Source organism: Ochlerotatus camptorhynchus, unplaced genomic scaffold (assembly GCF_037179485.1).
Source record: "Ochlerotatus camptorhynchus isolate MF236.1 unplaced genomic scaffold, CSIRO-AGI_Acam_v1.1 ptg000370l, whole genome shotgun sequence".
Lineage (NCBI taxonomy): Eukaryota > Metazoa > Arthropoda > Insecta > Diptera > Culicidae > Ochlerotatus > Ochlerotatus camptorhynchus.
This window is the reverse complement of record NW_027040858.1, coordinates 4,094,325-4,109,467: the sequence shown is the minus strand read 5'-3', so window position 1 is coordinate 4,109,467 and position 15,143 is coordinate 4,094,325. Positions and strand designations below refer to the sequence as shown.

The 15,143-nt window shown below is 41.1% G+C and overlaps 2 protein-coding genes across 2 annotated transcripts; both read left to right on the top strand.

The window, feature by feature from the left end:
- The first annotated feature begins 503 nt into the window (after positions 1 to 503).
- LOC135710056 (RNA helicase aquarius-like) lies at positions 504 to 1,998 on the top strand. The gene is made up of 2 exons (XM_065232506.1): positions 504 to 1,532; positions 1,597 to 1,998. The coding sequence occupies exons 1-2, from the start codon at positions 543 to 545 to the stop codon at positions 1,996 to 1,998; spliced, it is 1,392 nt and encodes a 463-aa protein (XP_065088578.1). The 5' UTR covers positions 504 to 542.
- Positions 1,999 to 13,105: 11,107 nt separating this feature from the next.
- On the top strand, positions 13,106 to 14,706 carry LOC135710055 (uncharacterized). Its single transcript, XM_065232505.1, has 2 exons — positions 13,106 to 13,380; positions 14,301 to 14,706. The coding sequence occupies exons 1-2, from the start codon at positions 13,106 to 13,108 to the stop codon at positions 14,704 to 14,706; spliced, it is 681 nt and encodes a 226-aa protein (XP_065088577.1).
- Positions 14,707 to 15,143: the final 437 nt, after the last annotated feature.

The window sequence follows — 15,143 nt, the reverse complement described above, 5'->3', positions numbered from 1 at the left end:
ACACTCGTTCGTGGCTACTCAAAATTGAGTGAAAAACCACTCAATTTCATTAAAACCTGTCTACTCTAAATTTAGTAACACAGCCAGAAATAAATTTGGAGTAGAACGGCGAAGTCTTTGTTGATGAGCTATTTCTACTCATTCCCATAGAATCCAAAATATAGGGAAATGAGTCGAAAATACGCAAATGGGCAAATATTTCGTGCCTTTTCGTTTTTTTCTTTAGGATTAATAAACCAAAAACTGAAAAGCATTTGAATCAAGCATTTTATTTTAATTATCATTTTATTTGCGGTACGTACAATCAGGCCTGAAAAATCTCATTACAGTTCAAATGCTACTTTTAGATATTATGAATCTTTGCGATATTGTAATAATAATTTTTAAATATAGAAAATACAAACAGAGGAGGTAAGGTTTGTGTATGTCAATTTCACGTCCAGAGTGTCGCAATCAGCTACTAATTATAACGAAGCTAGTTGTGCAATGTCATCGCTATGACCTGTACGCACGCCGCCCTAAAAAGAAAAGAGTTGGTCAACATGGGCTTCAAGAACGATAACATCCTCATGGAGGAGTCCGCTCAAATTCTTGAAATTGAAAACTTCATTCCGCTGCTGCTTCAAAACCCGATGGACGGGTACAACCGTTTGAAACGTTGGATCATGATCGGAGATCATCACCAGCTTCCACCGGTCATCAAAAACATGGCATTGCAGAAGTATTCCAACATGGAACAATCGCTCTTCACCCGATTGGTTCGATTGGGCGTTCCGACGATTGAACTGGACGGACAAGGTCGTGCCCGATCCAGCATTTGCAAACTTTACAAATGGCGATACACTAAACTCGGTGATCTGGATCACATCACCCAGTGGCCCGAGTATCTCAACTGCAATCCAGGCTTCGCGTACGATTACCAACTGATCAACGTGGACGATTTCAACGGAGTGGGTGAATCGGAACCCAATCCCTACTTCTACCAGAACCTGGCGGAAGCCGAATACATCGTATCGGTGTTCATGTACATGCGCATGATCGGCTACCCAGCCGAGAAGATCTCCATTCTGACCACCTACAACGGTCAGAAGCATCTGATTCGGGATGTGATCGATGCTCGTTGCGCCGATAACCCACTAATCGGGAAACCGTACAAGGTCACCACCGTTGACAAGTACCAAGGTCAACAGAACGACTACATCCTGCTGTCGTTGGTTCGTACTAAAACGATCGGACACATTCGGGACGTGCGTCGTCTGGTGGTCGCCATGAGTCGTGCCCGGCTTGGTTTGTACATTTTTGGACGGGTTTCGCTGTTCAAGAACTGCGTCGAGTTGCAACCGGAATTCAAGTTGCTGACAAAGCGTCCGCTTCAATTGCATCTTGTCGGAGATGAGACGCTCCCGAGCACCAGGAAGGTGGATGACAAGACCGGAGATAAGAAGCCCGCCGTAATCAAAGATATGACCGATATGGCACAGTATGTGTACAAGTTCTACATGACGAAGGTCAATGTGATCCGTGACGAGATGGTAAGGTTTCCGCATCAGTAGATTTGAGACTGTACCTTAAATTTGTCTTTTTTGTTCTTAATAGGAAAAGATGAAGGAGCTCTACGAGCAGCAGCAGAAGGAACTGGCTGCCAATCAATCGGCTCAAGAAGAAGATTCGGAAACGAATGTCGCTAAACCCGGGGAGAAAGAGCAGCAGCAACCGGAGGAATTTGTTGCAATTCCAATCTGTAATTTGGTTGACCAGTTTGATCAGCAGCTGGTGACGCAGAAGAAGCGTACCAAGAAGAAGGGGATTCTTGGGATGCCGGTGGCGAAGAAAACTGCAGTGAAGGAGAAGGGCTCTGAAGAAGTTCAGGAAAAGCTGCCGGAAAGTATGGAAACAGCTCCAGAAGAAACATCCGACGTTGAACAACAGGATGACGAAGGAAAATATGAAGAGAATGTCCCGGTAGATCAGCCCGAGACAGCGGCGCCGGTGGTGTAGTGGTAAGCGTGATTACCTATCACCCCAGCAGGCCTGGGTTCAATCCCAGTCGGCGCCGCCGGGATGTTCTGAGGCATAACATCTCTGATCACGCCTTCCTTCGGAAGGGAAGTAAAACCGTTGGTCCCCGGTTCATGAGTTGATGGGTCGATAGGTAGGGTCCAGGTGTGGGAGCTGCCTCTCTGGCGTCGGTAGCATTGGTGCTCAGCACGGAAAACAATATCGACGGAAAACAAATCAAAAGAAAAAAAAAAAAAAAAAAAAATCAGCCCGAGACAATGGAGACGGAAGCAACTGACGGTGTTTTATGTGTCCTACACAAACTTTACCTACTATTCTTGCATATTACATAAAAAAAATATTTTAGTAAATATCTCATAGTTTCTTAATTTTGAAAAGTAGCGTTTTAGCTGTAATGAGATTTTTCAGCCCTGCTCACAATTCCATTTTGGTTTTTCTTTGAGTCAACAAATAGGCTGAAAACTCAAAATTGAGATCCGCCTTTATGTATTTATTGTTGAGTCAATGTTACTCATATTCATGCTTTGACGTTTGAAAATAAGTTATGAAATCGAATATGTCTGACTCATGTTTGAGTAAAAACAAACGAGCTAATTGACGTTTGTTAGAAAACAAACCCAATCTTGATACCCGATTCAGGTTGGAACTGAATAATAAACGAATTCGCTATTAGTTTTTTGACGTTTGTTCGCACTTTCTCTATCTAGCACACAGGGATGAATCAATATTTGTCCTCCTGCTCGTACTTGTTCGAGATAGTGTTTTAGTGCACTGATCAAACGTCAAAAATCTCAGTTCACTGGTTTCGTCTCGATGAGCGAGAACGGCGAGATCTATAGGTGAGGCAGAAGGAAACAAGCTCTATCTTTCTCTCGATCTAATCTAATCTAATCTAACGTGTTGGTGTTGGTGCCAGTTCTTGAAAGCATCCTGGAAAATGATGGATATATCTCCATCATTTTTCTTGTCTATTTGGTATATGTTTCACATCGAAGATGCGTCACACATATCAAAACGGTCAGGCCTACTGTGCAGCATTTAAGGGGCAAGATGATTCAGAAAACATCGGGCCTGTTTGAATCGAAGATTTAAACACGATGCTTCAGAATCCAATGAATGGAAGAAACGTGGACATCTCGTACCGTACGTTCAGATTTTGGTAATTATATAATTGGTTGGTCGTTGAAAGCATCAAAGCTAGAAAGGTTAAGTGATACTCCCTTTTCTTTTGACGGTTGGGACAAGAGCACTAACTCTTGTCGTAGCCTTTTATGGCTTATGGCTATAGCGCCATGACTCGCTTTCTGAAAAGAGAAGATAAGGAGAAGGACAAAGGGAAAAGGATTATGTAAACTCTATGAACATAAACAACATTTTTTAATTGAAATACAGTCAGGAATCCTTATTACCGGGGTAACGGGGGCGTGAATAAGGAACCGCGAATAAGGATACCCACAGCTTATGGGATTTTCACTAATGGGGGCTGTAGTGGATTATCTCATTTGTTTCAATACATAAAGCTTTACTGTCTTGAACAAAGTTGCTGTACTGGGTTAGACCAACAAGCCTGTGCCATTGCATTCAGGTTAAATTGGGAACTACGCCGCTAGAGGCGCTTCACTTTTATGTTACTTATGACGGGCGCTATAATATATGGATCATATTTTCAACATAGAATATTTCGTGATCCTGGCCATATAGAAAGTTGCTGTTTTCAGCAAAGTTGTGCAGGTGATCAAGTCCTTTTGGATGGTGGCCATATTAGTTCAGAACTATCTCACTATGCAGCGCTAGTGTGCATGTGCAATTCCTATATAAACTGTATCTCGAGAGCCTGGCCATATAGAAAGTTGCTGTTTTCAGCAAAGTTGTTCAGGTGATCAAGTCCTTTCGGATGATGGTCATATTATTTCAGAACTCTCACACTACGCGGCGCTAGTGTGCACATGAACTTCCTTAATATGTTATGTCTCGAAAGTTTGTCCATATAAGATGTTGCTGTGCAATGTGAGAACAGGAACCGGAAAAGGAATGACGTGTAGAGGCCGGAAATCGATGTCAGATGCCATTTTGGAATCCAAGATGGCGGCCATTGGTTCAAGAAAAACTGTCAAATACCCTACAATATGGATATTTTTGGAAAGGACGAGTGTAGAGGCTGGAAATCGATGCCAGACGTCATTTTGGAATCCAAGATGGTGACAATCGGGTCAAGAAAAACTGTCAAATACCCTACAATATGGGTATTTCCGGATAGGGAACGACGTGTAGAGGCCGGAAATCGATGACAGATGCCATTTTGGAATCCAAGATGGTTGCCATCGGTTCAAGAAAAGCTGTCAAATACCCAACAATATGGGTATTTTCGGATTGGATATGACGTGTAGGGACCGGAAATCGATGTCAGAAGCCATTTTGTAATACAAGATGGCGACCATAGGTTCAAGAAAAACTGTCAAATACCCTACAATATGGATATTTTTGGAAGGAGACGTCGTGTAGAGGCCGAAAATCGATGCCAGGCCAAATTTTGGGATCCAAGATGGTGGCCATCGGCTCAACAAAAACTGTCAAATACCCTACAATGTGTGAATTTCCGAAAAGGGACGACGTGTAGAGGCCAGATATGGATTCCAGACGCTATTTTGGAATCCAATATGGCGCACATGCAAGACTCGATCTGAACAGCTACATGCTTGTCACTAAGTATGGACCGTGATGCCATCAAGATCGCAATTGGAATGCTTGCTCCTTGAAGAGGTAAAACATCGAGTTTGTTGACTTTCTCAACGAATGGCACATCGACATAGCCGTCATCACCGAGACTCACTTGAAGCCCGATCTGAACGTTTTCCTTCCCGACTTTCGGCTCGTAAGGCTTGACCGCACCAGCTCCGGGGGAGAGGGAGTGGCCATCGCTGCGAGACGGAACCTCAGCTGCCAACTACTACCAAGCTTCCAGCTGAATATTATCGAAGCCATCGGAGTTGAGGTGAGCACATCGCTTGGTCCAATCACCATCATCGCGGACTACTGCCCCAAGCAAACCAACATTAGAGACGGCTCGGCCGCAGACCTCCGAAGAGACATTATCAAGCTAACAAGACGGCGGCAAAATGTCGTCATCGCTGGTGACCTGAACGCCAAGCATCAAACCAGGGGAAATAGTCGGTGAAACCAGAACGGCACAATATTATACAACGATCTGCAGGAAGCCCACTAGAACAGCATGTGTCCGGACACTCCCACCCGGTTGAGTCGATCCGGAGCTCATGTCACCATCGACATCTTCATCAGCAACATTTGTGATAACATCTCTCAACCTATCGCCTATCAGGAACTGAGCTCGGACCACTATCCAGTGGTGGCCGAAGTAGGTTCCTCGGCCAGTAGGTTTCAAGTTTCCCGGCGAAATTACCAATGTGTTAACTGGCAGCAGTACTAGCGCTGTGTGCAATCGATTACGACGTCCTACCGGAGTCGTTCGAAGAAGTCGATCGGTGTCTGCAAACCATCGAAGAAGCGATATCCCGTGCCAGGGAGCAACATGTACCAGCATACAGACAGGTGAGTCATACTCTGAACCTTGACAGTCCAACCAAAGATCTTATCAGGCTCCGTAACACCATTCGTAGGTAGTTCCAGCGTTCTGGGCTGCCCCACTTGAAGACCAATGTCAATAGGCTAACCAAAATTATCCAGGCCAGGATGGTGGAACTCAGAAATAACGATTTTGCCAACAAAATTCGCTTTAGCGGCGCCGGTGGTGTAGTGGTAAGCGTGATTGCCTCTCACCCCAGCAGGCCTAGGTTCAATCCCAGTCGGCGCCGCCGGGATGTTCTGAGGTATAACATCTCTGATCACGCCTTCCTTCGGAAGGTTTTTTTTTTTTTTTTAATCTTTATTTTAGAGATTTTTAGCCTGAGGCTGCTAGTTGCTAGTTCATCTCTTATTCCTTCGGAAGGGAAGTAAAGCCGTTGGTCCCCGGTTCATGAGTTGATGGGTCGATAGGTAGAGTCCAGGTGTGGGAGCTGCCTCCTTGGCGTCGGTAGCATTGGTGCTCGTGCTCGTACAAGATCGACGGAAAACAAATCAAGGGAAAAAAACAAAATTCGCTTTCTCCCAGATTGTGCAAGACCATTTTGGAAGATGCCCAAAATTTTGAAAAAAAAAGTAGAGACCGATCCCACCGCTTTCCACCGTTGTTGGCCAGAATATGGACCCATCCCTAATCATAACCTCAGTTGAAAAGACCAATGCTCTTGGCCTACATTTTGTGATTTCACATAATCTTGGCCAAACCATGGTGAGCCCCCATGAGCCTGCCGTACTGGAGGCAATGGCTAGAGTCGCTGATACCCCCGTAGTAGTGCATGATGATAGTAGAATATCGGATGATGAGGTGATAGCAGCTGTTAGTAGCACTAAAAACATGAAGACCACGGCCGATCTCAGAAAAAGTGGGAAATACTGCAAAATACCCTTCAATATGGGTATTTCCGGAATTGGGATGACGTCTAGAACCCGTAAATCAATTTCCGACGCCATTTTTTTCGACGCCAATCCAAGATGGCGGCTTCCAGTTCCAGAAAAAAGTAGGAAATACTCTTCAATATTGATATTTTCGAAATCGGGATGACGTCTAGAGATCGAAAATCGATGCCCAGCGTCAGCTTTAAATCAAAGATGGCGGCTGCCGATTTCAGAAAAAGTGGAAAATACTGCCAAATACCCTTCACTATGTACATTTTCGGAATCGGGATGACGGGTTGAATCCAACATGGTGGCTCTCAGATTCTGAAAAACTGTCATATACTCTATAATATAGGTATGTACGGAACGGGTTCGACGTGTACACCCTGAAAATATATGTCAGACACCATTTTGTAATCCAAGATGGCGGCTCTCAGATTCAGAAAAAAAAACTATCAAATTTTGGTATTTTTGGAACAAGTACTACGCGTACATCCCGAAAATCGAGGTCTGACCCCATTTTTGAATCCAAGATGGTCAAAAATCGATGTCCGATACCAATTTTGAAATCCAAGATGCTGCCTTTCAGATTCTGAAAAACTGCCACGTACCCTACAATATTGGTATTTCCGGAGCAAGTACTACAATGTCTGACGCCATTTTGTAATGCAAGATGGCGCCCATTGACTTCAGAAAAACTGTCAAATATCCAATAATATGGATTTTTTTAGACGACATGTAGATGCCGAATATCAATGTCCGGCGCCATTTTGAAATCCAAGATGGCGGCTTCCGGTTTCAGAAAAAGATAGAAATTCCTTCAAATACCCTTCAATATGAGTATTTTTGAAAAAGGAATGACGTCTAGGTAATGACATCTAGAAATAGAAAATGAGTGTCATGAAATCCAAAATGGCAGATACAGGATACAGGAAAAGTTGGAAATACTGTTAAATACCCATGAATGTGGGTATTTTGGGATTCGCGGTGATAGTTAAGTACTAGCAAATAACTGTCCAATGCCATACTGAATTCCAAGATGGCAGCTTCTGGTTACAGATAAACTGGATATTAATGTTAAATACCCCCACAATATGAATATTTTCAGGATGGGGAAGGTATGAAAAGGCAAAATCGATGTCCGACGCAATTTTGGAATCTAAGATGACAGTCCTATTTAAAAAAAAAACTGTCAAATACCCTAAAAGACGGAAAATTGATGGCTGACGCCATTTCGGCATTTCAATTTTCGACATCTGCATGTCGTCCATATTGTAGAGTATTTTACAGTTTTCCCACTTTTTCTGAAACCGAAAGCCGCCATCTTGGATTTCAAACTGGCGCTGGGCATCGATTTTCGGTCTCTAGACGTCATCTCGATTTCGAAAATACCCATATTGAAGGGTATTTGGCATTATTTCTCACTTTTTTTTTCTGAAACTGGAATCGGCCATCTTTGATTCCAAAATGGCGTCGGAAATCGGATTACGGGCCTTAGACGTCATCCCGATTCCACGATATGGATAGAAGGGTATTTATCAATATTTCCCACTTCTTCTGAAATCAGCAGCCGCCATTTTGATTTCAAGATGACGCTGAACTTCGATTTTCGACCTATAGACGTCATCCCGATTCCGAAAATATACATATTGAATGATATTTGGCAGTATATCCCACTTTTTTCTGAATCCGGAAGCCGCCATTTTGGATTTAAAAATGGCGCTGGACATCAATTTTTGGTCTCTAGACGTCATCACGATTCCAAAAATACTCATATTGAAGGGTATTTGGCATTATTTCCCCATTTTTTTTAAACCGGAATCGGCCATCTTGGATTCCAAAATTGGCGTCGGAAATCGATTTACGGGCTTTAGGCGTCATCCCAATTCCGGAAATACCAATATTGAAGGGTATTTATCAATATTTCCCACTTCTTCTGGAATCAACAGCCGCCATTTTTGATTTCAAGATGGCGCTGGACATCGATTTTCGGTCTCTAGACGTAATCCCGTTTCCAAAAATATACATATTGAAGGGTATTTAGCAGTATTTCCCACTTTTTCTGGAACTGGAAGCCGCCATCTTGGATTTCTAAATGGAGCTGGACATCGATTTTTAATCTCTAGACGTCATCCCGATTCCAAAAATATTCATATTGAAAGGTATTTGGTAGTATTTCCCACTTTTTCTGCAATCGGCAGCCGCCATTTTTGATTTCAAAATGGTGTCGGAAATTGATTTACGGGCTTTAGACGTCATCCTGATTACGAAAATATTCATATTCCATCGATATTGGTCTTGATCCACTTAACAACTTCGCCGAAGAAAGCAATTTCCTAGATGGCAAGGATTTCAAGATATCACACAAACAAGGATGTCACAAATTCATGTACACTAGCGCCGCTTAGTGAGAAAATTCCGAACTTCTGTCCACCAACGATAAGGTCTTGATCCACTGAACAACTTTGTGGAAGACAGTAACCTTCTATATGTCCGGGATCGCGAGATATTTCATGTTGGTCCCTATTAGGTCTAATCCCATATGCTTCGTGTACTCCGTTTACGTAAATTCGATTTACGCGGTACGTATTACTTACTCACGCTCTTCGGGGGAAAGCTGTAGCCATTTATTTTATTCTCATGTAGATCATCCGGTAAAGAGTTCGATCCGCGGAGCTGTTTTTCTTGGTATGGAGTAGGTCCCATTTTCCGTATTAATTCCATCCTGATCAGATTTGAATACAAAGAAATCATGGAGAAGGATATGCTCCCTTATGCTAGCCCTTATGCAGAAGAGAACATGCCCAAGTAACAATTTCCAGTTGAAGAAACGCTTTCGTTTTGATTTTGTTCAGTTGCATGTTGAATAATAATTGCACAATGTGTTCACCACAACTTTTATAAAACCCTTGTTTACAAGAGTTGTGCTCCAAGCAGTTTTTGAAGCTTTTAACCAAATGGCAATACAACTACATTCTTGTACAACTCTGGAAGCTATTATTCAACGTTTGATCAACTCAGGTGTTTTATAAGAGCTCCCAATGGTTTGTTTTGATGCGTTTATTCCACGTTCTGTATAGCTCTTGTGAATCAGTTTAACTAAGGTGCTATAAAAGTTATCGTAGGTCTTATAAAGCATATAGTTAAACCGAACGTAAACAATCATTTAAGAGTGCTCCAAGCAGCTTTTAAAACTTTTAATCAAATGGAAATACAACTACAGTCTTGTTCAACTCTGGAAGCTATTATTCAACGTTTGATCAATTCAGGTGTTTTATAAGAGCTCTCAATTGTTTGTTGGGATGCCTCTTATATGGCATTTTCAGCAAGACAACGATCCGAAACACACTTCTAAGTATGTAAAGGAATGGTTTCGTGCAAACAAAGTGTCGGTTATTTCATAGCCTAGCCAATCTCCTGACATCAACGCCATCGAAAATTTATGGAACGTGCTTAAAAGAAAGTTATCTGGTCAAGCATTTTCAAATTAGGATCTACTATAGACCACAGTTCAAAAAGAGTGGTATGCTATACCAAAGGAAACTTTTCAGTGCTTGTTTGAGTCAATGCCTAGAAGATTGAACAAGGTTCTACTTAACAATGGAGGGCACAGCGGTTACTAAGCGTCATTAGTCTAATAAAACTCATACGATTATTTTCAAGCTGTACTATAGTATAGTTTTATGCAACACACCTATTTCACTGACCACGCATATTTTATATATGATTCTAATGTTTTAACTTTGAGTTTTCTAGTGCAATCACTTAATTTTTATTACACTATCAAATGCTTAACTTTAAAGTCGAATCAAATGAAGTAGAATGAACATAACCTTAAACTTTGCATTTATTTTGCCTACACCTATTTTAATGACCAGCAGTGATGTATGTTACACTCACAACATTTACTGCGATATCAATAATCACACTAAATGACTATTATAGGTGAAATGTCATAACAAGATAGCTTATGTAACGTAATATTAAGACTGAACTTGGCGTTAATTTGCACCAACTTTCCTAAGATCCGTATATTTGAAACATTATTGTGCCATTTTGAAAAATTAATCGATTCACTAAGATCGATTCTTGCCTCAAGATCGCCCAATGCTAGTGTTGATAGCCCTCCTCGCTCCTACTATAGTCGCTATATTCATAGTCTGGCGGATAGAATTTCGATCTATCAAAAAGCGGTACCAATTCAATATATTGTAGACCAACAATTAAAAAAGTACTATCAACTTTTAAAAACAAAACGTGGATTATTCTTCCCTCGCCAATCGAAGTTAAATTACTAGCTTCATCGGATAGGGGAAACTTTCCACAACCTAAAGATGGTGTTTGTTTGCGTAGGCGAGCCTTGAATCACGAGAAAAGGGTTTCCGAAGTTTCGTTCGCAACAGCTGATGTGCTCTTTTCTGTTGTTGGTCGAGATTTGCTCGATTGGTTCCGCTATTTGACAGTTTAATTGGTTCCCGAGATTCTATCCGCCAGACTATGAATATAGCGACTATAGCTCCTACCAGTCCAAGCCAATGAGGTACAGAGAGAGGTGGCACAGATCGTGAAATAGGGTTGTATTAGTAAACCAAAAAATCAACGTAAACGCAAGTAGTGACGTCACTACTTGCGTGTACTTGCGTGTATCGTACAGTGGTTGTGTGAGTGATTGCTTCACCTTGGTAATCCAGCTCATTGAGTCCAAGCTACTGGGAGAGGGTCAATAAATTGAAAGTGAAGGCATCTGAATTTCCCATAATCTCACAGTTGGTCAAGCTTACGGTTGGCTCATTCTCTATACAGAAGCAGAATATGAACACTGGACACCATTGTCATATGCTACATGTTCTTTTCATTTTATTCACCACCCAATTGCTCATAAGCAGCTTTCCATATCGCACCTGGCTTGTTCGATATTATTCCATCTACTATGTTCTTACCCTCCTCGACCACTGAAAAAAAAGCAAAAACTCCAATCATTGCCAAACAGATCCATTCGATTTTTTGTTTGTTCCTTCCAATCACCCAGCATCTAAAAAGCATCTTAAGCAAAGAGTTTTAATTTCGCATCAACGACCCTCGCTCGAAAAGCACTTGTTCTCAATTTGCCGTATGTCGACTCACGCAAAAAAAGTTGATTTATCCGGAAAGTGCTACATATCAAGCAAGGCACTCCGATGTTTGATTGTTGTTTCCTCAAAAGCAAAGAAGATGACTAAATCCAGCTGCGTAAAAGTTCCGTTTAGACGAATCTAGTTCCCTTCCCCCCTCGTTGTGAATTGAACGAAGAAATTGTTCACTCCATTAAAAAACCGAAAAAGCATCATCCACCTTCTTCGAGCGGCGAAATTTGTGCACTTTCGGGTAAAGAGCGCTTTGATTGTGATTCGAAAACGGTTAAATTTCGTTCGCACCTCCTCCCCCCGCTCGCCCATGGGTGCCATCGCTTTGGAAAAGTGGAATTATGCTTGATGAGACCACAATGACTGTGATGCGCCACCAATCCAGCGCTCATCAAACAGCGCTAATGATCGTCTCGTTTTCCGGGCAGAAGGCAGAAGGCGCATTTTCCGCAAGTATTTTCATTGTTCGCGTTTGGATGAGATGGAGGTGCTCTAAGCAAGCCGGCGATGGATGGGTTGTTAAATTTGGGTCAAAAGCCCGGGTATCAATATTTGCATAAGCTACTGAAGGGGAGGGAAAAGATGGGTGAAGTTAGCCACTTGAATGTGCGCTTAAAAAAAAGAGAGAAACATACGAACGGATGGACGGACGGCTTAAGTACGTGATTGCGAAAGGTAATGGTTTAATGGCCTTGAGTGATCCCGAGCCAATTTTGATGGGTGCTTATTGTTTGATTTATTTTACCGTTGCTGACATTTAACTGGATCGGAACTGTGCTAACAGGTTGGTGCTATTTCTATCGCTTTCCGGAATGCCTGCCGCGAGGGAACCGTTTATGACTTTCATTGTGACTAATGGCCCGTTAGTGACATTTGTGGTGGAAGCCCGTTGGCATCAACTCTCTGCAACGAGATCTAGTTCATGCAGCTACCAAAACATGATTTGGCTCCAATCATGTAACATAAAATGCGGCAAAATGGCATGGCATTATCTGGCCAAAAGTCGGCAATTCGCCTTGACACCAGTGATTTTTGACAGCTCATATGTGTGAAGCGTGACGTAAACAAACCGCGCATAAAGTAATAAGTTTTTGGCAGAGTTTTTGAAATTTTTTGAACTTTTATTGAGATAAATGGTAAGTATTATGTGTTAGAGTAACATCTCTAGATGATTTTTTGTTAATCGGCATCAAAGTTTGTGTATTGCTTTTGCTTTATTTTTCCATTTTTCCAAGTGATGTTTTCTGAAATAAACAAAAATGCTCAACGTTTTTCACAAATTTATGAATAAAAATATCTGTACTTGATTGAAAATACGGTTTCAAAGTATTGCTAGAAGATGTGTTCTTAACATATTAGTGGAATTCACTTCGACAAGTTTATTCCAGTCAAGTAAAATAATGATTTTAAAACAACATTTTTAGGCTCTACCCGAGGCTCTACCTGACGATTTCCAGTCCGAAATTCGCGTACAAGTGCAGCTTTTTGATATGTTGCACTATGATTCCGGAGGCAGCAGATTGATCGTCGAGGGAGAAAGAGTTTTCAGGGCTAATCATTTGCTGCTGGTAGGTTTTCAGACTGTGTACGACGATGGATTACAACTGTTTGCATCGTGCCTGAAGTCATCGTCGCCAAGCTCGGAGCCTCACAAAATCTACATTCGTACTAGATGTTCATTCGAAAATTGGACCTTCCAGTGCTCGTGCAAAGCTGGCTTAGGTAAATGCAAGCATGTAATGGCCGTTCTAAATCATCTATTAATGTAAGATAAAATGTGTTACTATTCCAAACATTTATTAACAATTTTATGTTTGTAGGCATCCTTCTATCCCTATTCTGACTGTTACCGATTTGCAACAGAAGTGGGGAAAGGTAGCGTTGAAGGTGGCAGGCGATATGTACAAGGCCACAAGGATTAGTGAGTTTTGTCGTAAAACTCGAAACAGTTCTGGGAAGGAACCTGAAACCCCAGGAGATCCAAACGAAGTGCATCTCGAAATACAATTAAAAGAAGATGAAGCGGCTTCAATTTTGGATTCTTTTTTACAAAGTTTGTCAAATTATACAGCAAAAAATTAAATTTTTCAATAGATACTTTTTATAGAGTTTCCTGATAGCAGTCTATGCTACGAACTACATGGCAGACCTAGGCTTCAAGAGAATATTGAGAACTCGATTGGGGATGAAACTATGAACGTTAGTTTGTTAGATGAGTTCTTAGATCTTCAGGTTACCGATGCTTCGATGGAATCACTAATATCGTTTGAGGACTTATCTGAGAGTTCAATATTAACTAAATTTTTGAAGGCAACTTTCTGCAGTGAACGGCATACTCCAACCGACATTGAACATTTGTATTTTATTGGTCCATTGGATGCACACCTCAGCATCTTCTATGAGCTTCAAGTTCGTGTTTCAGAGAGTGAATCCATTCAAATTTGTTTGAATACAATAGATCAACGTATTTCCCCAGTTTGGATGACCGAAAGAACACGTCGGATTACAGCTTCTAACGCATATTCTCTGTATACGTACTATTCATCAAATACCGAAAAGCTGAAGAATTGGAGAAAAAAAATTATCAACTTGGTTGTGCCAAAAGAAATACACACATTTGCCATTGATCATGGTATCCGTTGTGAACCATTGGCTATAAATGCTTACATGCGAGATTTTAAAAAGATTTTTGACTAAATGTGGATTCACAATCCCACCACATATTCCCTGGCTTGGATGCTCCCCTGATGGGATTATAATCGATGAAACGAAGGTCATTGAGGTTAAATGTCCAGTGGTTGGAAATACCGTTTCTCTCAATGAAACATTAGAAAAATTGAAGTACTTAACAAAGAATGGCAAAACATTAAAGAAAAATCACTTATATTATTTGCAAGTGCAATTAAACATGTTCATATTGAAATGTAGCTCGACGGATTTTATAATTTACTCTGAGTTTGAAGACAAGTGTTATGTTCAGACGATTCACTATGATGAAGAATATCTACAACCAATTATTTGTTGTCTTAAAGAAGTTTACTTCAATGCCTTCTTAAAAATATTGTATACGTCACATAATAAATCTCTTTGAGTACACTATATGTACAGTTGTTATTTTATAACAAGAGAAACAAAACAACCATTTTTTGAATATACTGAAACCTTTATTCAATACTTTTCTAAAATCTTTCATTTGACAGGATTGGCTTGGAAATATTAGCAACTGCACAAGCAATGATCATGACATCATCCAAAATAGGCAAGAAATTTGTATCAATTTTGTCGCTTAGAATATCAAATTGCTTGATCCGCTGAATTGCTCGTTCTAAAGGGTGATACGGTCAAAATTTGGTCAATATCAACTTGACGTATTTCTTTCAATTTTGCATTTAAAAAACCTGAACACCCCTCATTTTGAAGGTGTGTGTGTGTAGAATGTTGCTCCTATTTTGATTTTGGAATTCACTCTTCAGTTGTCAAAATGCCGTCCAAGCAAGAAGAGCAGCGTATCAAAATTTTGCTCGCGCA